The 25,813-nt window shown below is 44.3% G+C and overlaps 1 protein-coding gene across 1 annotated transcript in view; it reads left to right on the top strand.

Moving 5' to 3' along the window:
• The window catches only part of PLCZ1 (phospholipase C zeta 1), a gene marked incomplete at its 5' end in the record, with an annotated part of 72,493 nt that overhangs the window by 12,298 nt on the left and 34,382 nt on the right, over window positions 1-25,813 (top strand). The window contains 3 exons of the mRNA XM_082253633.1: window positions 3,490-3,634; window positions 5,209-5,361; window positions 12,809-13,009. Coding sequence (XP_082109759.1) covers window positions 3,490-3,634; window positions 5,209-5,361; window positions 12,809-13,009 — 499 coding nt within the window. The remainder of the gene's footprint in view (window positions 1-3,489; window positions 3,635-5,208; window positions 5,362-12,808; window positions 13,010-25,813) is intronic.

The raw sequence follows: 25,813 nt of genomic DNA, 5'->3' as shown, positions 1-25,813 counted from the left end.
TTTGGGACAGTCCCACCAGATATGGTACATCGACCCAATACCTTCATATTCCCTCCAACATTTATCAGTTTTATCTGATTGATGTTTATGTGCTAGTACAGGTGTGATGTACCATCTTAACAAACATTTGTAATTTAGTTCTGTGGTACCTACGTCTATGGCCATGCAACCTGCCGCCCTTAATACAACATCTGATTCTTGTTTTGACAATTGTGTCCCAATTTCTTTTTCCCATTTTGCCATGAATGGAGGCCTCTCCAGACAGTGCCACTCCGTTAACATCTTATATATTTGAGATGTTCCATGTTTTTTTAGTTGTTATATTACACAATTTTTCAATAGTATTTAATGTTTTCTCTGATCTTATCGGTTGTGGTAGAGATTTTACAAAATGGCTCAGCTGGAGATACCTCCATTCATCCAATTTTATTCCCTTATTATTTAACCCCTTCCCATCCGCGCTACAGCCTATATACGGCTGCAGCGCGGACTCGAATTTTCGGGAGGCCGTTTTTAAACGGCCTCCAGTGACACGCCCCCCCGCGCGCTCCTGCGAGCGCGCATCGGGGGGAATCTGTGTCGGCCGTGTCCCTTGGACACGGCCGATCACAGATCGTGGTGAATGGCCAATCACAGCGGCCATTCACCACGTGATCAAGCCGTCCAATGAGAGATGATCTCATATGTAAACATATGAGATCATCTCTCATCGCCGGCGCTCCTTCCTCACACAGACACTGCAGTGTGAGGAAGGAGGGGGAGCCGACAGCCGCTGGGGACACAGACAAATGTAATCAGGGCACTGATCACCAGTGCCCTGATTACTGAAGGTAAAAAAACACACACACTGCCCCCACCATCAGTGCCCACAGTGCCCGCCATCAGTGCCCCCATCAATGCCCACAATCAGTGCCCATAGTGCTGCCAGTCAGTGCCCATCAGTGCCTGCTCATCTAGGCACTGATGAGCACTGACTGGCAGCACTATGGGCACTGAGTGTGGGCACTGATGGTGCTGCCCATCAGTGCTCATCAGTGCCGCCCGTCAGTGCTCATCACTGTCACCCGTCAGTGTCCATCAGTGCCATCCGCCAGTGCCCATCAGTGCCGCCTATCAGTGCCGCCCGTCAGTGCCGCCTCTCAGTGCCCAGCAGTGCCACCTCTCAGTGCCCAGCAGTGCCACCTCTCAGTGCCCAGCAGTGCCATCTCTCAGTGCCCAGCAGTGCCACCTCTCAGTGCCCAGCAGTGCCACCTCTCAGTGCCCAGCAGTGCCGCCTATCAGTGCCGCCTATCAGTGCCGCCTATCAGTGCTCATCAGTGCGGCATATTAGTACCTCCTCATCAGTGCCCATAAGTACCACCTCATCAGTGCCCATAAGTGCCACCTCATCAGTGCCCATCAGTGCAGCCTATCAGTGCCCATCAGTGCCGCCTCATCAGCGCACATCAGTGAGGGAGAAAAATTTATTTTCAAAATTTACTCGCAGAAAATAAGAAAAACTTTTTTTTTTTTTTCAAAATTTTCTGTCTTTTTTCTTTTTTTTTGTAAAAAATAAAAAACCCAGAGATGATTAAATACCACCAAAAGAAAGCTCTGTTTGTGTGAAAAAAATGATAAAAATTTCATATGGGTACAGTGTAGCATGACCGCGCAATTGTCATTCAAAGTGTGAGAGCGCTGAAAGCTGAAAATTGGCCTGGATGGGAAGGGTGTTTAAGTGCACAGTAGGCAAGTGGTTAATTTTAAATCTTGAAGTGTCTTAATACCCCCATTGTGTACAATATCTTTTAATTGCGTGTTTCCTATCCAGTTTCCAAATTTTTCCTCATTCCCTGGTGGGAAATATTTTGTGCCATTAAGTGATATCATCGGGGAAATATATTCCCAATTTAATTGTTTATTAACCCCATCCCATATTTTATACACCGCTTTTGTCAATTCATGTGCTCCTTGTGATTCTCTATATTTTGGTGGAATCCATATTGTCTTGTGTAGTTGTGTATTATTTTGTGCACATTCTATTTCTACCCATCCTTTCCCTGTTACCTCTTTTGTCTATTCAATCATTTGTGTGATAATGACTGCCCTATAATACCTCCCTATGTCTGGTGTTGGTAACCCTCCCTGTGTTTTTCTTCTTGTAAGGACCGAATATTGCACTCTGGGTTTTTCCCGCTGCCAGATTTATTTAATTATCATGGTTTTCATTGTTTTGAAGAGGGAGGGATGTCTACTGGTAGTAAGGAAAACTTGTACAGAATCTTGGGCAACAAGAACATCTTGACCACATTCATTCTCCCTACCCAGGAAATTTGATTGTTGGACCTCTTCCCTATATCTGTTTTTATTTAATTTAATAGAGCTATATACTTAGCTCTGTATAATTTTTCTTTTTTGTGGCGTTATGTATATCCCTAAATACTTTAATTTGGATTTTGCCCAGGTATATGGGAAGTGGGATTTTAAGGCCTGTTCTTCTCTGGTGTTTAAGCTTATTTTAAGGATTTCAGATTTTACTGGATTTATTTTAAAATTGGATAGTTTTCCATATTCTTTTAACTCTTTTTGGATATTTGGGAGGGTGATCCTAGGGTTAGTAATGTAAAACAGCAGATCGTCTGCATATGCTGCGACCTTGTGATCTTCTTGTTCAACCTTCACTCCACTTATATATCTATTTTGTCTTATCTTTGCCATAAGAGGTTCTAAAGCTAAGATGAACAAAAGGGGAGAGAGGGGACACCCTTGTCTCGTGCCGTTGCTCATCTTAAAGCTTTCTGACAATCCCCTGTTTATCTTGACTTTTGCTGTTGGGTTTTTATATAATGCCTCTATCTATTGCCTTATCCTTTATCCAATCCCAAGAGTCTAGCTCCTAAGCCTAATACTAAGGTCCAACCCTTGAACCTAACCCAATAACCCTAACACCAAATCTAACCCTGGAACTCAATCTAAACCTGAATCTAAATACCAAAATTTACCTTTAGAGTTCAACACAACCCAAAACCTAAACACCAAATTCCAGCCTAAAGATTCAAACTAGCCCCTAAACCAAACACCAAAATCTAACACTAAAAGTCAACTTTACTTCAACACTAAAGTTTAAATCCTGAATTCATCCTAACCCCAAACACCAAAATCTACCCTAGAATTCAGTTCAATCCCCGCCTACTGTCTACACAAAGTCAGCTCTAGAATTTACCTAGCCCTTGTATTCATCCTTACCATAAACTCCAACTATACAACCTCTGTTATACACCAATAGCACGATCACTTCAAGTCACATCTATGTTGAGATAGATCAGCAACAAAAATAATACAAAAAAATATATATAACCAATACTGCAAGCCATCAAGACTAAAACAAACACACTGGACACAACAGACTTGTTTTGGAAACTGAAGGACGGAGACCTACATGAAAAAAGTGATACCAGCACTCACATATTGTCATTATGGATAATGAGCCCCACTGCCCTTCTCTTCCAGTGCTCTGCTGCGTGGTTGCCGTTGTCTGGAGATTGATTGCTTTGATGGAGCCAAAGGTGAACCAATAGTCTATCACGGAAGAACTCTTACCAGCAAAATTTTTTTTAAATCAGTCGTCTATGTCATTGACAAGCATGCCTTTATAGTAAGTTTGTTAATTGGAAAAACACAATTACAAAATTAATGTGCTAATAATTGGAAACAAAAATGAAGAAAAAAAACATACTTTCAGGTGCCAAAGTTAATCTCAAGAAAAAGGGAAGTACATAACCTCCATAAAAATATCCAAAGTTTTTATTATTAACATCAATGATTACAAATTGAGTTCTCCATCCCTTTCTCAGTTGGAGCACATCTGTCTTAATAGGACCGGCATCTCTGGATACACCTTGATTGATCTGGAGCACTCGCCATAACTCCACAGCACTTTATATGTGTTGGCATAAGAAATTAACTTACCTCTTACAATCTGTGACTCCACTTTATTTGAAGCAGATACCTGGGCTGGTTTTTGAGGGCTTCATATTGCTGCCCACACTTCACCACGCCTCTTTACTCTTGGGTGACTTGGGATATCCTTTTTGATCAGATGCAGTGTTGTAAATTCATCACATCGGTTATGGATATGTCTCCTGATGAAGCTAATTTATGGCGAACTGCGTTAAGACCAATGACTATATCCTGTATTCCTGCCCTGTCTACATATGTTGATCTCTGTAAACCCATTATTACATTTACGCTAGCTGGGCAGTACAGAATAAGCATTCCTCTGAGTGGTCATAGTTGCAGTGACCCCAGATTTATTTACAACATATGTTTTTATGCTATATAGTTTTTAATTATTGATGTTAATAAGAAAAGCTTTGGATATTTTTATAAAGGTTTTGCACTTTACTTTTTCTCAAGATTAACTTTGGCACCTGAAATATTTTCTTTGTTTTTGTTTCTTATATTCCTTTTGGATGCGGTGTCAATAATGTCAAACGGTATTTCCCTCCTACATTTTAATGTAGTAATTATTGCTAAAGTCAAAGTGTACTTTAGATTACATTTTGCCACTGTCTCTGAACAGTTCTCTCCTTTGAAATCTCCCCTGAAATAAAAATGCAACATCATTGTACAGAACTTCCTTAGCATGAGCTTTCCTTGGAGTCACAGAAATGCAGTCAGACAGACTTTGTGCTACTGTCCTCCATCTCCATATGCTCACCTCCACTTCCCTGGTACAGCAGTCTAAACATGTTTGTGCCATCTAATAGGAAAATACAGGATGGGATACAGGACTGCAGGATGGCAGATGTCATAAGGGGCGTGGGCTGTCACTCTGCCAACGCAGAACATTGGAAGGGGAGGGCAGGAAGAAGCATTTTTGCTAGCAGAAAATGGTATTTCCAAGTAAATATCAACTTTACATTACAACATGTGGGGTACAGGACTATAAAGAGATGAACTGGGTGGGGACATCAACTGGGCTTTATTGTAGTTAATCGTGGTAAGGATATTTGTGATTCATACTTGTTGTAGATCTCTCTTATAGCAGAAGGAATTCCAGTGTTGCTGTATCCTGAATGTTTCTTTAGACATGTCACATACAGATCAGTACTAGAGATGGTCCAGGCTCTGAGCTCAGAATTCTTCTGACAGGCGGCTCATTAATCATGATAATAAATGTTTGACAACTCTCAGATCCCAATACAATTAACCATCTTCTTTCGTCAGACATCGCAGTATCCGCTGGTGTTGTCCCTGGAGGACCATTGTTCCTGGCAGCAGCAGGAAGTCCTGGCCAATCACTTAATCACCATCCTTGGAGACAGACTGCTGAGAACCGCCAGTACCGATCCGTCATCTGAAGTCCTGCCGTCCCCCGAGGTGAGTGACGTACAGGAGTTGCACATGTGAGAGGCACAAAGTTGTAACACCACTGCCCCCTGTAGTTGTTCGACAGGTGATGTTAGTTAGCTGACACCATAAACAGCTAAAACATAAAAATTTCAGCTAAAAAATATAGATAGATATAACTTTATACAAAACAGAAGTTCAGCCGTCTCTTCCCTCATTTAGGTCATTGTACCATAAAGATAATTTTTTTCAGTCAAGTGACTGCTATCCTCAGCTCTTATTGGCTCTCACCACTAAAAAAAATATTCGGTATGGGTAAGCATCTGGAAGGGAAATATGATGGTTTTTGGTCAGTTTTAAAATAGTTTTTAGAATTTTGTACGTTTATAAACTGTTTTATGTCTTTATTTTATCAACATTGCGTTTTCAGAAACATGCATTTTATAATTTGAGCTTCTTGCAGGATTCTGATATTTATTAGACTTCTTGCATGCTTATGGAGAAACCACAGTATTGTTTGCTCACGATCTGTGAAATTTGGAGGGTAGGGTTTCCTCTGATCACTCAGATCACATCAGCTGTGTGTGTAATTTAAAGTTTTACTAAACTTACAACAGAAAAATCATTCTGTATGTGGAGTAAAGCAGGCATGTCCAACATGCGGCCCGGGGGCCGCATGCGACCCAGAACCGCAGGCAATGCGGCCCACTGACCCTTGACAATTTTATTTTTTGCTGGGGAGGAAGGAAGTCGGGTCGGGGGCATGGCCACAGTGGCTTCCAACTAACAGTAGGCAGAGGCTGCCTCGGAGGGGAGGGAGGGGAGGTGAGCATGTGCAGTGTTTCTGACTCCTACCACCATGACCACTTCAAATCACTGAAGTGGTCATGGTGGTTAGAGTGTTCCTTTAATATCTCTCAGAACAAGTAAACCTCTGTAAACTGATTCCATTTCATTTGATCATCCTCTAGTTTTGTTAAATAAGTGCGGTGGGGGGGGGGGGGGGGCGCGGCGGCATTTTATTACTTATGTACCTTAACTATAGCATATATTTTATATGCGGCCCGAGAAAATTTCTCTACACTCAATGTGGCCCAGAGAAGCCAAAAGGTTGGACACCCTTGGAGTAAAGCATGCTTGGCATTCTCACTGTGGAAGCAAAGAGGTTAATCCTCTGCATTGTGTATAAAAGCTGTGTGATCTTGTCTCTCTGATCCTCCTCTTCTCTAACTGACTCCAACAGTGGCGGCTGGTGCTCAAAATTTTTGGGGGGGCGCAAAAAGAAAAATGTAATAGGTATTGTTTCGCGGCAAAAAACGCGGTAAAAAAATTGCATGACTTTGAGGTCATGGTACAGGCATGGCACAGGTGATGGTATAGGCATGGCACAGGTGATGGTACAGGCATGGCACAGGTGATGGCACAGGCATGGCACAGGTGATGGTATAGGCATGGCACAGGTGATGGTATAGGCATGGCAAAGGCATGGCACAGGTGATGGTATAGGCATGGCACAGGCATGGCACAGGTGATGGCACAGGTATGGCACAGGTGATGGTATAGGCATGGCACAGGTGATGGTATAGGCATGGCACAGGTGATTGTATAGGCATGGCACAGGCATGGCACAGGTGATGGCACAGGTGATGGTATAGGCATGGCACAGGTGATGGTATAGGCATGGCACAGGCATGGCACAGGTGATGGTATAGGCATGGCACAGGTGATGGCATAGGCATGGCACAGGTGATGGCATAGGCATGGCACAAGTGATGGCATAGGCATGGCACAGGTGATGGCATAGGCATGGCACAGGTGATGGCATAGGCATGGCACAGGTGAGGGCACAGGTCGGCTTCAATCACTTACCTTCTGACGGCGGCGGGATGGCGGGATTCCGGGAACCGAGACGAGAAGCGCCGTGGACGTCCTCCTCTTCAGTCTTCAGTCTTCTGTCTTCCGGTCCGGGCGGCGGGAAGGAGATCGGGCCGTGACGGTGCGTGACTGACGCACGCACCGGCACCGCCCCCATTGCGAGTCAGCGATGTCCTGGATGATGATTGGTCCAGGCTGGAGACTGGACCAATCACAGCCAGGATATCACGAAGGTGGGGGTGGCTCAGCGCTTTTTCCTGCGCCCAGGTTACGCCCCCAGAAGGCAGCCAATCGGCGCCTCTTCTGGGTCGTAAACCCCACCCCCCCCCACAGCCACCAGGCCCAGCGCATAGCCAGGATATCACGAAGGTGGGGGTGGCTCAGCGCTTTTTCCTGCGCCCAGATTACGCCCCCAGAAGGCAGCCAATCGGCGCCTCTTCTGGGTCGTAACCCCCCCCCCCCCATAGTCACCAGGCCCAGCGCATAGGCCTGCGAACACGATTTTTTTTTTTCTATTTTTTTTTTCTTTTTTTTTAGAGGGGGGGGGGGGGCGGCGCTCTGGCGCCCCCTATGCACGTGCCGCCACTGGACTCCAACCCATCTCATGATAGAACAGAGCATTAGGAGTCAGGCTGCACATGCTCAGTTTGGTGTGTATTGCTGGAGAGTTTTTTTTTCTTTGGAAGGTGCATGTGATCAGCACAGAGCCAATTAGCACTCTCCAGACAGAGGACCAGGGGAGACTGAGAACTCCTCCTACAAGCTTTAAGCAGAGACTGACGCAAGTCACAAGGCTGCTATATACTGCTGATGAGAAAATGTATTTAGCAGTTTATATTATATTTACTAAAATAACTGCATTTTCATGTTCTGTGTACTCCGGTAGACCAGATATAGTGAATGCAGGTTCTGGGTTTAGTAACACTTTAAGCTCTGCTCACAGTAGAGGCTATTTACAGCAACATAGTAAAAGCAACCCAAAAAGAGGAGCATAGTAGTTCAGAGTTCTACCAATTTTATATTAATGGTAATACCTTAGCTGATCCTGCTAAAAAGATTTATTTCTATGTGGTAGATGTAGAAGAGCAAATAGGGATCTCGTTCATCTCCTCCGCCGTTGCCACTGCCACTGTCCCCTCTTAATATAGTTTTTTAAACCAAAGTGCCTGTCGCTCCGTTATGTTGTTTGCTAGGTATTCTTGGTGAAGCGATTCTGGAGAAGATGGTGAGAGGGGCCTTAACCAGACCTTTATTTCAGGCTCGCAAATTAATTCTATGGTTATGGAAATCCTCAGATCCACCCTCACTTAAGATCTAGGTGACTCATATGGGGGATTCTCTCCTTTGTGAGCCTTACATATACCTACACAGAGGCTGCATGGGCAAGTTTGAGAAGTTGTGGGCACCGTGACTGGAAACGGCAGGTCTGAGTCCTAGGGAAGGTATACAGGGAAGTCACTATGTCTTGGTATCTGACATATTGTTGGCAATTTATGTTATCACATGTCTTTACACTGAAATGTTTTATGATGTTCAATAAAGCTTTTCCTAATATAAAAAAAAATATTTATTTAGTGACAGGCAGAGATCTCCTTCAGGGCCGATTCACACTAGATGTGGTGTGAATACGCAGCAAGTTTACGGCAAATGTTTATGCGAATAGTTAACGGCACCTCGCAATCAGTTTGAAAAACACAGCGTGTTTTGCAGAATCGGATTGCATATGTGTGAACAAAAAAAGGTTCCTGCACGAGTTTGGTTAAAATGTGATGCAAATTCAGCCATATATTTTGTATATGCAAATCTTGTGCGATGTCTGAGCATTGCACTAGTGTAAACCAGCCTTCAAAAAAGTGGTTTTATCTACACCATATTGTTCTTTTTTTTTCTCCCCTACCAGAGAAGAATCTGATGTTAACTGGAGACTAAAAATTTGCACTTTAGTTATCAAAATAAAAATGATACTTAAAAAATAGAGAAATCTGCCGCACACCACAAAGGTACACAGGATACTGAGATAGACACGTTTCACACTTTCAAAGTGCTTGTTCACTAAAATAGGAGCATCTGGCAGTCCACAACTTAAAGCGGAGTTCCACCAAAAAGAGGAACTTCCACTTTAAATACTGCTGACCCCATGACATGCCACATTTGGCATGTCATTTTTTTTGGGGGGAGAGCGGGTACCTAGATATGTCAGGTACCTGCTCCCACTTCCGCTGGGGCCGCCTAGGCAGCTCGAGCGGAAGTTCTCCTCTCCCCCTCCCTCCCTGCAATCTTTTGGGACACAGAAGATTGCCCGGCCATTCAAACCACGCAGCGCGACTCGTGCATGGACAGCGCGCACCCGGCTGTGAAGCCGCAAGCTGTCACAGCCGGGTGCCCACACTAGAGATGCCGGCGTCGCTGAGAGGAGAGGGAGAGAATCGAGGCTTCGGGAGGCTGCGTCTCTGGATCGTGGGACAGGTGAGTATGTGTTTATTAAATGTCAGCAGCTACAGTTTTTGTAGCTGCTGACTTTTAATAAACACAAAAATGAGTGGAACCCTGCTTTAAGTGCACACCCAAATGGGCTACAACCCATTTTTGATTGGCTGTCAGATGACTCCAGCTAAAAAACATACAAAACATACAAAAACATACATAAAAGCATATAAATTACTTTAATCAAAAACATACAACAACATATACAGTATAAAAATACAATGTATATATGTTAAATATACACACAAGGGATACTCCCATAATAATAAAAAGAAAGAATAAATAAATATTAATATTAAGAATAATAAAGAATATTAAGAATATTCTTAAGAATAATAAATATTAGAATAAAAAAAAATATATATATATATTTATATACCTAGACACCAAGACAAGAGCATATATGGAACAGAGTAACATTGTATCAAAGGTTGTCTACAAAGTATACATAGGATGGCAACTGCACAAATATATATATGGCATATGTGCTGGGTGACCAGAAACTATAAAATAAAACCTAAAAATAAATATTCAGTTTAATGTCCCACTCTTGTTCTAACTCCACCTAATACTACATAGCACAGGGACATGTGACAAGATGTGGCACGCATGCCCAGGAGCACTGTAAAAAGCTATAATGTGGCTACATTGGATTATAGAAAATGTATAATAAAGTGAGATGAAACGTATCCACAGATTTGTTTTCTGGAGTTGTTCCTTAAAAGTGAACATGAAACAGCATTTCGGGGAGACAATCTGCAGTCCTTTCGGCCAGAGACGCTGGACAGGCTGTAAATTGGTTTCCTGAGAAGCGATATCACAGTGAGAGACGCTGTTATGTCTGTCCACTGTACTGACATGCCTGTCCATGCTCAGAAGGGTCCTCAATTAGAGATCATTAACATTGTTATTACTCTCACCAGTACAGTATGGATATAAGGGATTGTAATGTGGTCTTTGCCCCCCCAGCATCCACCCAATTCTAAAACCTCAGTTCTGGGTGGAGGTACCATTGTCGTACAATTCTAAAATGAATGGTGGGTTGTAGGTATCACACACAATTCTCACTATCTATTATGAGGAAAGCAATGCTGGATGTGAACTGTTCATCTCCCGGCACTGGCGGACTCTCTGCTTCCATCCTGATGACTCCTTGGCCCTCTCCAGGTAATTAGTTGCTCCACCTGCAGCTGACAGATATCCACCGTCTGGAGAGCGATAATCCCCCTCAACACTTATCTCTGCCACTTCACTCCTGAGTGCACTCATTGTGTGTGGAGGGCCAGTAATTACCATTCAGCAGACTGGCAGGAGACTGCACACAATATTTCCAGCAACTCACTTCTCTGACAAATCCAAAAGCTTACTAAAACAATAAGCAAGTTCAGTTTTGGGAGGAACAACCTGTTCACTTCCAAAATTAGAACACCACCAAGTACTAACTGCACTTAGGCCCCTTTCACACAGGCGGACCGTTCAGATCCACCTGTCCGTTTTTTTGGCGGATCTGAACGGTCCCCCCATGCATCTCTATGGGGGATCGGATGTCAGCGGAGACATGTCCGCTGACATCCGATCCGTCAAATCTGGACAGATGGAAACCCTATTTTCCATGCGTCCAGCGGATGGAATGGGATGAGAACGGACTGACGATCCGTTCCCATCCGATTTCCCCCATAGAGATGCATGGGGAACTGACAGCTGTGTCTCCGCACACAGCGCGGAGACACAGCTGTCATCCTCCTGCTCAGCGGGGGATCGGCGGCTCGATCCCCTGCTGAGAAAAACTGAATCTGTCCGACGGACGGATAGTGTGAAAGGGGCCTTACAAGGCCTCATGCACACAGGGTGTTTGATAAAGCGAGCTGCAAAGCCAGTTCTGACGCCAGGAAAAAGCAGCTGTAAAAACGTGCTTTTAGGAGCGTTTTGTATTGGCGTTAATGCACGTTTTAGCCACGTTTAGTAGCGTTAGTGTTTAGCAGCCTTTCTCTGCCCTCTTCTATTTTCAACCTCGAATCCAACTACTACAGTTTAAAAACGTCTGACGTGGCCTAACTCTGTATGCTGCCTTTAGCAGTGTCAGGCGTTTTTACAGCTTAAGGCTGCTGCTCCAGAATTCTAGAAGATAATAGAATTATCCATCCTCTGATAGATGTGTGATGACACCCATCGCTCAACCTGCCAGGCACACTTGTAAGGATATACATTTTTCCATTGGCAAGGAATGCCTTGGTGTGCTGAAGTGTCTACTGATACTGGCTGTGGGGGGATCTCTTGTAGCTGCAGGGGATCTAATTTTGCAGGGGGGGGGTCTGTTGTTGCTAGAGAAGTCCAGTGTTGCTGTTGGGGTATCCATTGTTGCCAGGGGTGAGTCTTATGTTTCTTGGGGGGGGGGCAGTTGTTGCTGGGAGAGATCTACTGTTGAGGGAGGGGCCTATTATTGCTGGCTACTGCAGGGTCTATTGATGCTGGCAGTTGGGAGATCTGTTGCTTGGGATCTATTGTTGCTGAGGGTCTTTTGTGGCTGCAGGGGGTCTATTTTACTACTTTTTTTTTTGTTATTTTTAACAAATTCCATACAAATTACTTGGCACCAAAAATTATACTTGGTTCTATATAAAGGGCAAAACTGGGAGGTGGGCAGGGAAACCAAGGAACAGTGCTCAGAGGTGGATAGTGGTAGAGAAAAGGGGTGACTCAGTAGGAGGGAGTTCCTGCACCTATTCTTTAAAAACAAAAGCCCTGTATTTTTCCTACTGTGTGTAGCTTTTCCACCCATTGCTAAAAAAGGCCTGCTTAAGGAAGGAAACATTTGGCCCCATGATACAATGGCACCCGTCCTACCTAGCTGTATGTATGGCGAGCTGGCAGGTGGCAGGATAAAGTGGCGATCAATCAGAATTTATGAGGGTGTTGGGTTCTGGAATGCACAATAGTTGTTACACTACAGAGAGAGGGAGGCAGAGTGATAACTGGTTTTCAACATAATATCATCTTTTACTACTGAAGTACATTTTCTCTTTAACGTCCTAGGAGTGAATAAGCCCCTCCCCTGCTGAACTATGAGCTATATCCATGAGCAGCTCTGATTATTAATAATTGTTTTATTTTGCTTTAGGCTCTTAAAGGTAAAATATTAATAAAACACAAGAAGATTGAACCAGCGCAGATTCCCCGCCCTATCCTCAGAGGACAGGCAGCTGGAGAGCAGGATGAGGAAGAATCCACTGTTGAGGAGTCTGAAGATGAAGAACCATCTGGGAAACATGTCAGATTCAAGCTGAATAAGCTGAAGAAATGTCTGAGATCCAAACAGCAGGTAGAACATCTTCCATTGGCTGACTGCATCTCATATATGAGGTGTTGTTAACACAGGCCATCTCCTGACCATATCCTTGTATTACTCAATATATGTATATATACAGTATATGATGACATCCATCTCTCCACCTGCCAGGCATACTTGCAATGCATTTGTACACATGATCAGATAATCGGACGACTTATCGTTTGCATTTTGTTGCATGATACTAGTATTGAATTTAACAATGCGTACTAAACGTATGATTTTTTCGTACAATTCTAGAAAAGCTTCCTGTTTGCGTAGCTACCTTTTCTGAAGTAATGTCATATACGTGTGACCCCTTTATCATGATTGCTGTATTTAAAAAGTACTGACCGAACGTTGAGAGACATTGCAAATGATTTTCTGGTCGAATGTTTTGCGGTTCGAACATTGTTTACGTTCTCTCTAGGGATGATCGAACGGTTCGGTTCGACCATCGGTTCGACCCGAACATTGGGTGTTCGAAAATCGGCCGAATTCCGAACTTTTTGCGGCATTTGTGTTTCTCCTGCTGCTTTTAGTGTGAGGAAAGGGATATGCAGTGTAGTTAGGGTACTATATACCACTATAGTTAGATTCAACAATCTAGTTTTTGTAGGGATAGTTAAAGGTGTCAGGGTGACCGTAGTGTAGTTTAGGTGACCTGACTCTGCCATGTCAGGGTGACCGTAGTGTAGTTTAGTGTGAACTGACTCTGCCATGTCAGGGTGACCGTAGAGTAGTTTAGGGTGAACTGACTCTGCCATGCCAGGGTGACCATAGTGTAGTTTAGTGTGAACTGACTCTGCCATGTCAGGGTGCCCGTAATGTAGTTTAGTGTGAACTGACTCTGCCATGTCAGGGTGACCGTAGTGTAGTTTAGTGTGAACTGACTCTGCCATGCCAGGGTGACCCCACTATGCAGATTCTGGGTTAGGGATATACACACATATATATATATATATATATATATATATATATATATATATATATATATATATATAAACACACATATATATATATATATACACACACATATATATATATATATATATATATATATATATATATATATATATATATACCCCTATACAGAAGTTCAGATGTCATGCCTGCCTCCAAACGCCTTCAAAAAACGCCCAAAAAAAAGCCTGAAAAACGCCCAGGTGTGAAAGGAGGGTAACACCATTCCTGCGCTACTGAAATTCTAATTAAAATAATCAGTTTTTTTTCTGGTTCTGGACATGCTACGGAGCTGAAACTTCACAGGTACACTTTTTAGACCCCCCAGACAGTAAATCCAAAGAAATCTCTTTTTTTTTTTTCAATAATTTTTTCAGTAATTGTCTCTCTATCAAAAACGACCATTTTTTTAGAACTTTTTTTTTGCCTGATTCATAGTCCCTGGGGCATGACCCAGAACCCTAGGCACTTTTTAGGGGCATTTATTGGGTTTTAGGGCTTCAAAATTGTGTTTTTTGACTCCAGAAGTTCAGGTCACATTGATTTCAATGGGGTTCTGGAATCCGAACCGAACTTTCGGTAAATTCGGTTGTTCTGGTCGAACCAAACTTTTCAAAAGTTCGATCATCCCTAGTTCTCTCATCTCTTTCCGGGTTATTTTCGTGTTTCTGATTATGCATGGTCTTTGTCTATCGATTTTTAGCGAACGCATACTGTACTGATTAAATGATTGTCGTTTGCTATGCTATCGTACAAGAAAAGTTTTCGTGTTCGTCCCTTCGGATATTGTTGGACGAACTGTCGTGATCGGCTGTCGAAAGCTGTATACTAATAATCAGATTATCTTGCGATCAATTTGAAAACGTTTTTTTTCTTTTCCGATTATCTGATCGTGTGTACATAAGGATGAGGCATAAGGATATACATTTTTCCAACTGTGTGTGGCCTCTCCTCCCACAGCTAAAAAGGCCTGCATAAGGAAGGAAGTGTTTGGCTCCCATGATGCAAAAGCATCCTTCCTATCCAGCTGTATGTATGGCGAGCTGACAGGTGGCAGGATAAAGTGGAGATCAATCACAATAACACAGAATTTATGAATGTGTTGGGTTCTAGAATGCACAAGAGTTTTTGAACTACAGAGAGAGGGAAGCATAGTGATAACTGGTTTTCAACATAATATCATCTTTTACTATTGGATTACATTTTCTCTTTAATGTCCTAGGAGTCAATAAGCCCCTCCCCTGCGGAACTATGAGCTATATCCATGAGCAGCTCTGATTATTAATATTTGTTTTCTTTTGCTTTAGGCTTTAAAAGATAAAATATTAATAAAACACAAAAAGATTGAATCACTGCAGATTCCCAGCCCGGTCCTTAGTGGACAGGCAGCTGGAGAGCAGGACAAGGAAGAATCCATTGATGAGGAGTCTGAAGATGAAGAACCAACTGGAAGACACGTCAGATTCAAGTTGGATGGGCTGAAGAAACATCTGGGATTCAAACAGCAGGTACAACATCTGCCATTGGCATCTCATATATGAGATGTTGTTATACTGACCACCTCCTACCATGTCGTTGCATTACTCGATATATATATGCACACTCCTCACTTCCTCCAGCACACTTGCATGCACAACTCAAACCGGCATACTGTTTGTGAATATGACAAAGCACTCAGTCAGAATATAGCAACCGCCAGTTGTAGGCAGGAACCTGAGGCCCCTTTAAATGTGTAGCAAAGAGTTAGTGTCCAGCTTTAATACATGTGGCTACTGATATCAGCACCCCATCTTCAGGCACTGCCAGCCCACCTGACTGCAGCTGCCCCTTTCACTAACCCTCCTGGCTACTTCTCCACAGTCCTCCCACACTGACACTCTCTCTCCACAGTCCTCCCAGACCCGAACCTCAGGCCTGAGGTCACCCCTCCAGACTAGGGGGGCACACTCAAGGGCCACCAACAGCCTCCTCAGCACTCCTTCTCCATCTTACACCTTATGAGGTGACCTGCCAGCCCATTTTGCTTGGGATTGGCTGGGCCCTCAATAATACTCCAAGCAGCGCCTCCTAGATTCCACCCTCTACTTCTGGAAGCTTCTCCAAGGTTCCAGAAAGCAGGGGGAGTCACCAGAGGTGCTGTGTCTTCCAGCCTCCCTGAGTCACTCATCCCTGACCCAGATATAACCCAAACCTGGGTCTTAGCCAGGCCAAATTTTCCTACACTGACAACTAACTATGTACACCTAATCTAGCACACTAGAGGGTGCTACACTCACCCTCACCTAAACAACAACCTGTCCTCGTGGCTCCTGCACCCAGTACAGTCAAAGGGAAAAGGGAAACAAACCTGGAATGGGCTATGTACAAATTATTTAACACGTATCAAAAATAGACAATTTTTTTCCATACACATATGTACACTATAAATCAAAAATATATACACCTCCCAGCTACAGGTTCCTGCAGCTAACTTAACCACTTTAATACAGGGCACTTTTACCCACTTCCTGCTCAGGCCAGTTTTCAGCTTTCAGCACTTTGAATTACATTTGCACGGTCATGCATCACTCTACCCAAACAACATTTATACCATTTGTTGTTTTTTTTTTTTTTGCTAAACAAAGTAAAAAATACAGAAAGTTAAAAAAAAACAATAAAAAAACGTTTTTCTTCGTTTCTGTTATAAAATTTTGTAAATAAGTACATTTTCTCTTTCACTGATGTTTACTGATGAGGCTGCACTGATGGGCACTGATGAGGCAGTACTAACGAGGTGGCACTGATGGGCACTGATGAGCAGGCACTGATATGCAGCACTGATGGGCAGGGCTGCTGATAGGGGGGACCACCGCTCCTTTTGTAGGGGGGCCTGAGCACACAGGGGGGCCCACACAGGGAGGGGGATTAGTGATGGATGACAATTGTAGAACTCTTAGTAGCTGAAAGCTGGTCTCTCCCCCTCTCCCTGCTGCCAGCTTTTATCTGCTGAGATAAGCTTTTTTCTGCTGAGAAGAGACAGTCGTTCCTCACTAATCCCCTTCCCTGTGCAGCCCCCCCTTCCAGCGCTGGCTTTAATGTTAGCTCTGTTTCTAAGTTTGTTATTTCTGTAACTTTGTTTCTCTCCCTCTGTATCTCTGATCCTGGAGCTGAGTTGAGTTATGTAGTATTTGTGTCTTCTAATAATGATTTTATTGTATTTTTAGCAAAATATAGCTTTAATATTTTCCTTTGGGGGCCCTGTCAGGTAGTCTGTGCGGGGTCCTGCGATTTCTATTAGCAGCGCTGCTGATGGACACTGATATGCAGCACTAATAGGCGGCACTGATGGGTGGTACTGATGGGCAGCCTTTATGGGCACTGATAGACAGCACTGATAGGCACTGACAGGCATCACTGATGGGCACTGACAGGCATCCCTGATGGACACTGATTGGCATCGCTGGTGGGCCACACTGGTAATGGGTATTACTGGTGGGCATCGCTGATGGGGCTGCACTGATGATCACTGCACTGGTTGTCTGTGCAGATCCCCCCTGTCAGGAGAGCTGCTTATCGGCTCTCCTCTACTCATGCCCTTTCAGTGTGAATAGAGGAATGCCGATAACTGGCACTTCCTAGTTATTCTGTGATCAGCTGTGATTGCACACAACTGATTACATGTTAAGCCTACACAAAAGTTTAAACTGTAGCACCTCCCCCTAGAGGGAAACTCTTCCAGCAAGCTGGAAAATGTTGAGCCCATCAGGAGCAGGGTAAACAGCCACCCTCAACGATACCTGTAGAAGAGAAAAACACCTTCCTACCACTAACTCACTATCTAACTGTACAGTCTGTCAGCAGGGGGTTAGGCCTGCTGGCAAAAATAAACAAACCGCGACACATTTTTTTTTTAGAGTCTCTGGTAGGAGGAGCCCCTCCAAGTTTAGCAAAGCAGTAAGTAGGATATTAGGCCTCATCCAAAGTTCTTCAACGGGAACAGAACATCCATCTGGAACAGGTCAGGATGTCAGGGCGGCCTAGTCCATGTAAATTTTTACCTGTGAGCTGAACACTTCCACATCAGTCATTCACAGGTAATATTGAGGATTTGGCAGTCTCTTTAGGTTGCCATCAGCTCCTCCAACAGCGACAGAGTGGCTCTTGGTGGGCTGTCCTGCTTTAACAACCACCACCACCTTTGTAGATAGCTCTCCCCAGCCGCCATTCCTGTCGAATGTCTGAGAACCGGATCCAGGCTTGGTCACAATGCAGTCCCCGCAAGGGCTTGGGGAAATGCATGTATTCCCACCATGTCATCCTCCCATTCTTCCCAAGAGTCCTCGATGATATCCATGATGATTTGAGGGACAAACAGATAGTCCAGACCCTACTCCAGAGCTGTTCTTCGCTGCACCTCACGTTGGAATCTGGAAAACCTTGGCAGTTCTCTTGGCTTTAGGTGACCCCACTACCCACTGCCTGTACTCAGCAGCTTTGGTCTGGGTGGTAGAGGGTCTGTTCAGGAATTTCTGCCTTACACTGACTGGGATCTGCACGGCTCCTTTGGCCCCGTCAGCTGGGTCTGATACATCCAACAACTCGGACAAAACTTCCACCTTTTCCTGAGAGTGTCCCATCTCCCACTCCTCCTCCTAGCTACTGTGTCCTAGCTACTGTGTAATGACCAATCCACAAATTCATCATCCATGGGCCCAAATTCTGCCTGCAGTCTGGGCGACCCCCAGTCTATGCACCCACCACTACCACTCCCCACTGGCTTACCTGAAGATGAGCTGTCTTCCAGCACTGGTTCCTTCCAGGAGGGCCTGGCAGGGTGAACGGGCATGGACGGAATCTCAGGGACAGCATCTGGCACCTGCTGGGCAGTACTGTGAAGGTACCAGCTCCCCGATCTGGCTGCAGGCCGAGGCAGACTTTGGACTTTCTTCCCTGATGTCACTTTTTTTGCAAGGAAGTCACCAGTCTCCGACTCAACCCCAGTTTTAGCAGATACTTCAAGGCTTGCTCCAGCCTTCCAGGAATTTCGCAGATGTTCCTTGCAGAGACCTGACCGTAGATCCACACTGTAATTGTGTGGCTCCTGTTCGCTTGGTGTCAGCCTGGTGAACACCTAGTCACAGCACCGGATCCAGGCACTAACCACTGCGGTCAGTCTTCTGCACCCATGACACAGTAGAAACAGCCTCTCCATCCACTCGATCAACCCAAGGACGAATCCCCCTCAATTCTCCAACTTGATACCAGTGTCCACCAGTGTCAGTTCCTGCATGTCAGGCAATAGAGATGGGCTCAGGCATGTTCAGGATCCTAGTCCCAACCCACCTGTCTGATCCTTCCTGGAAGCCGACACTTCATACTGCTAAAACAGGCAGTGAGACTTTTCCTGGTCTGCAGCTGCACAGACCAGGAAATGTCTCAATGCCTGTGATTAGCGGTGAAAAGTGTCAGCATCCTGGCAGGATCTGGCAGGTGGGTTGGGACTAGGATCTTGAACATGCCTGAACCCAACTCTATCAGGCAACAAGGTCAATGCTAGGTACACATGTGCAACTTCCGTCATCTTGCTCCTCTCTCTCTTGTGGCAAGCAGGGCTTGATGGGTCTCCCCTGGGGCATGGCTCCACCCTCAGGCTTCCAGACTGGCTGGCGCCCGCATTTCTGTTAAGTGGGCCTTTTCCCGCGCACCCGGCTGTAACCTCCTTATTAACTGTACTGAAGTTTGCAGGCACATGCAGCATACTAATGATACTGACACTTGCAGAACCCGTCAGGACATGCCGCTTGGCACTGACTGTGCCCAAGCAGCTGGGAGCAGGTGGTAGCAAGCACTTACTGTGGTTGCCATGAGCAACAGCAAAGTCTGTAATAAACGTCACACTGTAGTTATCAAGGTTAGGACAGTTTTTAGCATTAGCTGTGGTTGGGCAACTGATAGACCCCTTGCTTACCCTAATCACCAGGTACCCGCTTGCTTACCCCAATCACCATGGGCAACAGCAGACATTTTGGATTACACTTTACTGTTCTCAGCAGGACATTGCAGTATACAGTCACTTTTTCCAGCTTTAAACTGGCCTTTTTTTATCCATGGGCGCGTTCGACAGCTGTGGTTGCCTCAGTTGCCAGCACATAATACAGTTCTAAATAGCAGATTTTTAGTACAAGAGTCAGTCCCAGCCACAGTTGGGGCAACTGGGTTTGCGGTGCAGAACTAATTCAACAGCAGCTCCCACTGGTTTCTATGGGCAGAGACACTTTGAGTTCAGCACACAGTCACAAAAAGGCAGAGCACATAAGTCTTTCCCCCTGGTTTTAACCCTCAGTGGTCCTGGAACAAAGCACATTTCCCCAGCTTAATGAATGTTCAGTTGCTAGGAGCAACGGCTGCGCAGGTTGCCATGGGTGATATCCCAGGGGAAGCCCCCAAATGTAGCGCACCTTCTAAGGAGCTGCAGATGAATTGGAGTACCCCACCTTGCACAGCCAGGCACACCAAATTTTCACCGTCTCCCAGAGTCAGAAAACAATCCAGCACTTTGTTTTATTATTTTATTGAGGGAATTTTATTGGATGGGGAGTAAGGGTACAATGGGATGCCCACTTGACTTCTTGGCTACTTCTCCACAGTCCTCCCAGACTGACACTCTCCCTCTCCACAGTCCTCCCAGACTGCTCACTCACCAGCCCACCTGGCTGACTTCTCAAGAGAACTCCTGGATGTGCTAACCTGCTCCTGCTGTCCTCTCCTTGTTCCTGTGCCTCCAGGAAGGGGTTCCTCTGTGTGTTGTGGGGGATCCTTCCAGCACCCGAGCCCCAGGCCCAAGGTCACCCCCCAGACTAGGGGGCACACTCAAGGCCCACCGACAGCCTCCTGAGTACTCCTTCTCCATTTTCCACCCGACTTCCCCTGCTGGCATGACTCATAAGTATTTATGAGGTAGCCTGCCCCCTGCCAGCCCATTTTGCTTGGGATTGGCTGGAGCCTTCATTAATACTTGTAATAATATAGTTAATACAAACAGCTTCTCCTAAACTCCACCCTCTACTTCTGGAAGCTTCTCCAAGGTTACAGAACGCAGGGGGTGTCATCAGAGATGCTACTTACTGAGCCACTATTGTTGAGTCTACTACAGTTCTGTATTTTGTACTCTGTATATTCACATGTTGTGTATACAAGAATGATTGCTCGTTATTTGGCTACAAAGTCTGTTTTTATTTTCACATATAAGAACTTGTTGAATATGCTAATTGCATAATTATGCACCTATTGTGTTCAGCAGTTTTCATCACTATTTAAGAATCACACATAGGGATGCATTTGTAGTTAGTGTAAGGGTTACAGGGAGATTAGTGTTAGGGTTACAGGGATAGTTGGTATAAGAAATAGTGAAATAGTTGTATGGGATACACGAAGGTGAGTGTTAGTATTAATGGGAGGGCTAGTGTTCGTGTTAAAAATCAGTGTAAGAGTTACAGGGAAGATTAGTGTGAGGGTTACAGGATGGATAAGTGTTAGGTTTACAGGGAGGTTAGTGTGAAAGTAACAGTCATGTTAATTTTAGGGTTATCAGGAGTGTTAGTAATAGGGTTACAGGGAAGGTCCGTGTGGCGGGTTAGGGGGAGGATTACAGTGAAGTTCAATGTAAGGGTTACAGGGAGGATTAGCGTTAGGCTCACAGATAGGGTCAGTGTAAGGGCTATAGGTAAGGCCATAGGTGTGTACAGCCTTTTCCATTAGGGTGTGCACCCCGAAGCTCAAACTCACATTGCCTTTGCAGCCTCAGCTGCACTGGACAGTGGATGAATAGGAAGCGTTCTGTGCTGAGCGGCTTCCTGTTCATTCAGAAACTGAAGCATAGTAAACACGGTTTACTATGCTTCAGTTGAGAATGAACACAGTGAGTGTGTTCTCTGTTTTTATTTAGAAAAGTTAGGCACCAGTAAATGACATATTTACTAGCCCCTTCCCCTACTCTCCATCATGAAACATAGTGATTAACCGCTTGCCGCCCGCCCGTCGTCATATGACGGCGGAGCGGAGCGACCACTATCCTGGGCCGCCGTCATATGACGGCGGCACTTTAAGCAGGGCAGGCGCGCGATTGACACCCATAACATTCACATGTGAGCGCAGCGATCGCGGGCAGAATCACCGCGATTCTGCCCGCGATCCGGAAATCATTGCAAATCGCGGGACACCTGTGCGTTGCCCGTGATTTGCAATAGCACCCCAAACGCTGTGCGATGTTGCTGCGATTTCCGCCTGCCGAATCACGGTAACATCGCGCAAACAACGCATGACGCCCAAAAAAGGTACAAGAGTTTCTTTGGGGCGTCATGGGTTGTTTGCGCAATGTTACCGCGATTCGGCAGGCGGAAATCGCAGCAACATCGCACAGCGTTTGGGGTGCTATTGCAAATCACGGGCAACGCACAGGCGCCCCGCGATTTGCAATGATTTCTGGATCGCGGGCGGAATCGCAGTGATTCTGCCCGTGATCGCTACGCTCACATGTGAACGTAGCCTAAAGTTCACCGGTCACCAGAGACTGCCATCCGTACCGCCGTGCACCATCGCCCGTCACCTGTCACCCATCAGTGACCATCGCCCGTCACCTGTCACCCCATCAATCACCGTCACCTGTCACCCCATCAGTCATCGTCACCTGTCACCCCATCAGTCATCGTCACCTGTCACCCCATTAGTCATCTGTCACCCCATCAGTCATCGTCACCTGTCACCCCATCACTCATCGTCACCTGTTTCCCATATACATGCAATCACTTACTTACCGCCTAACGACTATATGCGTCGGCCATTAAAAGCTAAATACTGGGGTTATGGCAGCAGATAGCCCCCATAACCCCGGTATTTTTTGAAACGGCGGGCGGTCGGCTTTCAGATAAGGCTAATCCCAGTGGCGGATTCACCGCGGAATTACCCTTACGGTGCAGGGGAAGAGGTGCCCCCCCCCTCCTGCCGCATCCCAGACGTTTTCCCAGCTTACCGGACCCGCCAGCAGCGGGGAAAACTATCCGGTCCCGGATCCTCAGAGACAGGAAGTCGAGTGAGGGCAAGATGGCCCTCACTCGACTCTATGGTCTTGGAGGACCGGAGCTACGTCAAAAGACGTTGCCTAGCAACCGGTTTAAAGGGCCGCTTTTTTTTTTCTTTTTTTTTTTTCCTCTTTCAACAATTTTTTTTTTTTTTTCTTTTTTAGTGTAGTTGTGAGGTGTGAGGTCTTTTTGACCCCAGATCTCACAATAAAGAGGACCTGTCATGCCTATTTCTATTACAAGGGATATTTACATTCCTTGTAATAGGAATAAAAATGATCAAAACATTTTTTTTTTTTAAACTGTGTAAAAATAAAAAAATAATAAATAAAATAAATAGGAAAAAAAAAAAAAAAAAAATTAAAGCGCCCTGTCCCCGTTAGCTCGCGCGCAGAAGCAAACGCATACGCAAGTCCCGCCCACATATGTAAACGGTGTTCAAACCATACATGTGAGGTATCGCCGCGATCGTTAGAGCGAAAGCAATAATTTGAGCCCTAGACCTCCTCTGTAACTCTAAGCTAGTAACCTACAGAAATTTTTAAAATGTTGCCTATGGGGATTTTTAAGTACCAATGTTTGGCGCCATTCTGTGAGCATGCGCAATTTTGAAGCATGACATGTTGGGTATCTAATTACTCGGCGTAACATTATCTTTCACATTATGGAAAAAAATTGGGCTAAATTTACTGTTTTCTTATTTTTTAGTTAAAAAAAGTGAATTTTTTCAAAAAAATCTCATTTGGAAGACTGCTGCGCAAATATGGTGTGATAAAAAATATTGCAACGATCTCCATTTTATTCTCTAGGGTCTCTGCTAAAAAAAAATATATAATATTTGGGGGTTCCAAGTAGTTTTCTAGCAAAAAAAAATGATTTTAGCTTGTAAACACCAAGTGTCAAAAATAGGCCCAGTCTTAAAGTGGATAAATGGACAACTTTGTGTAAAGCGCTACTTGGATGTTAGGCCTATGTATGTGGCCAGGCTGTGAAAAAGTGTTACACATGTGGTATCGCCATACTCAGGAGGAATAGCAGAATGTATTTTGGGGTGCAATTTTTGCTATGTACATGCTATGTGTTAGAAATATTGCATAAATGGACAGCTTTGTGTAAAAAAAATGTGTTTTCATTTTCTTTCCACATTTTCCAAAAACTTGTGGAAAAAAATGACATATTCAAAAGACTCATTATGCCTCAAAAATTATACGTTGGGCTGTTTGCTTTCCAAAATGGGGTCATTTTATGGGGGTTTCCATTGTCCTGGTGCTCCAGGGCCTTCAAAAGTGTGATAGGTTGTCAGGAAATTATATGTGTAATTTGTGCTCCTAGAATGCCGGACGCTGCTACTTGGATGTTAGGCCTCTGTATGTGGCCAGGCTGTGAAAAAGTCTCACACATGTGGTGTCGCCATACTCAGGAGGAGTAGTAGAATGTGTTTTGGGGTATAGTTGCAAGTATACATGTGCTGTGTGAGAGAAATAACCTGTTAATACGGCAATTTGTAAAAAAAAAAAATCTTTTATTTTGCAAAGCATTGTGGGAAAAAATTACAACTTCAAAAAACTCACCATGCCCCTTATTAAATACCTTGGAATGTCTACTTTCCAAAAAGGGGTCATTTGGGGGGTATTTGTACTTTCCAGACTTTTTAGTGTCTCAAGAATTGAGATAGGCCTTCAGTACATCAGGTGTGATCAAGTGTGATCAATTTTCAATGATTCACACCATAGCTTGTGGACTCTATAACTTTCACAAAGACCAAATAATATACACTTACTTGGGTTATTTTTACCAAAGATAAGTAGCAGTATAAATTTTGGCCAAAATTTGTGAAGAAAAATGACTAATTTGCAAAATATTATGACAGAAACAAAGAAAAATGCGTTTTTTCACGATATTTTCAGTCTTTTTTTATTTATAGCACAAAAAATAAAAAACCCAGTATTGATCAAATACCATCAAAAGAAAGCTCTATTTGTGTGAAAAAAAGGACACAATTTTTGTATGGGTACAGTGTTGCATGACTGAGTAATTCTCAGTCAAATTGTGAGAGCGCTGAAAGCTGAAAATCGGTCTGGGCAGGAAGGGGGTGAAAGTGCACTGTAGGCAAGTGGTTAAGGTGTGCCCTGGCACACCCCCTGTGCTCGCCTATGGAGAAGGCTCCTGTTAAGGTTGCAGGGAAGATGAGTATGTGGGTTTTAGGAGGAGTGTGAGGGTTACAATGAGGATTAGTGTTTGGCCCCATTCACACTTGAGTGTTTTGTACCTCAAAGCTCCAAAATGCTCAACATCCTAAATCCCATGTATTACAAAGGCGACTGTTCACATATAAGCGCTCTGATACCTATAGCTTTGGGCTGCTTTCGCACTGCTCTGTTGCAAAAGCACAGTAAAAATGCATATACGTTTTTACCACATTTCCAGTGTGTTTTGCACCTGTGAAAAAAGGACATGTGACTTTTGCATTTTTTTTTTTACGTTTTTGATGCATTTTCCATTCATTTTAATAGAGTGGTGTGGGGTTTTTTTTGGAAATTTATTTTTGGATTTTGCACATAAAAACAGTACAAAACATAGTACTACACAACAAAAGTAACAGTTAGTCACTGGCACAGCCAGATAAGACAGAACCATACAAATAAAAGAAAAACGCTTCTTTTTTTTCCCTTCTCCCCCCCACCGTGCAACACCTTCCATAGGATACACTCAAAAAAGTAAATCATCCCAAAATGTGAAAGTAGGGCAATCACAATGTGATGTCAAACCTCACAATAAT

Source organism: Pelophylax lessonae (genome assembly GCF_965119305.1).
Source record: "Pelophylax lessonae genome assembly, chromosome: 4".
Taxonomy (NCBI): Eukaryota; Metazoa; Chordata; class Amphibia; order Anura; family Ranidae; genus Pelophylax; species Pelophylax lessonae.
The sequence above is the reverse complement of the archived record's forward strand: the minus strand, read 5'-3'. Positions and strand labels throughout refer to the sequence as shown.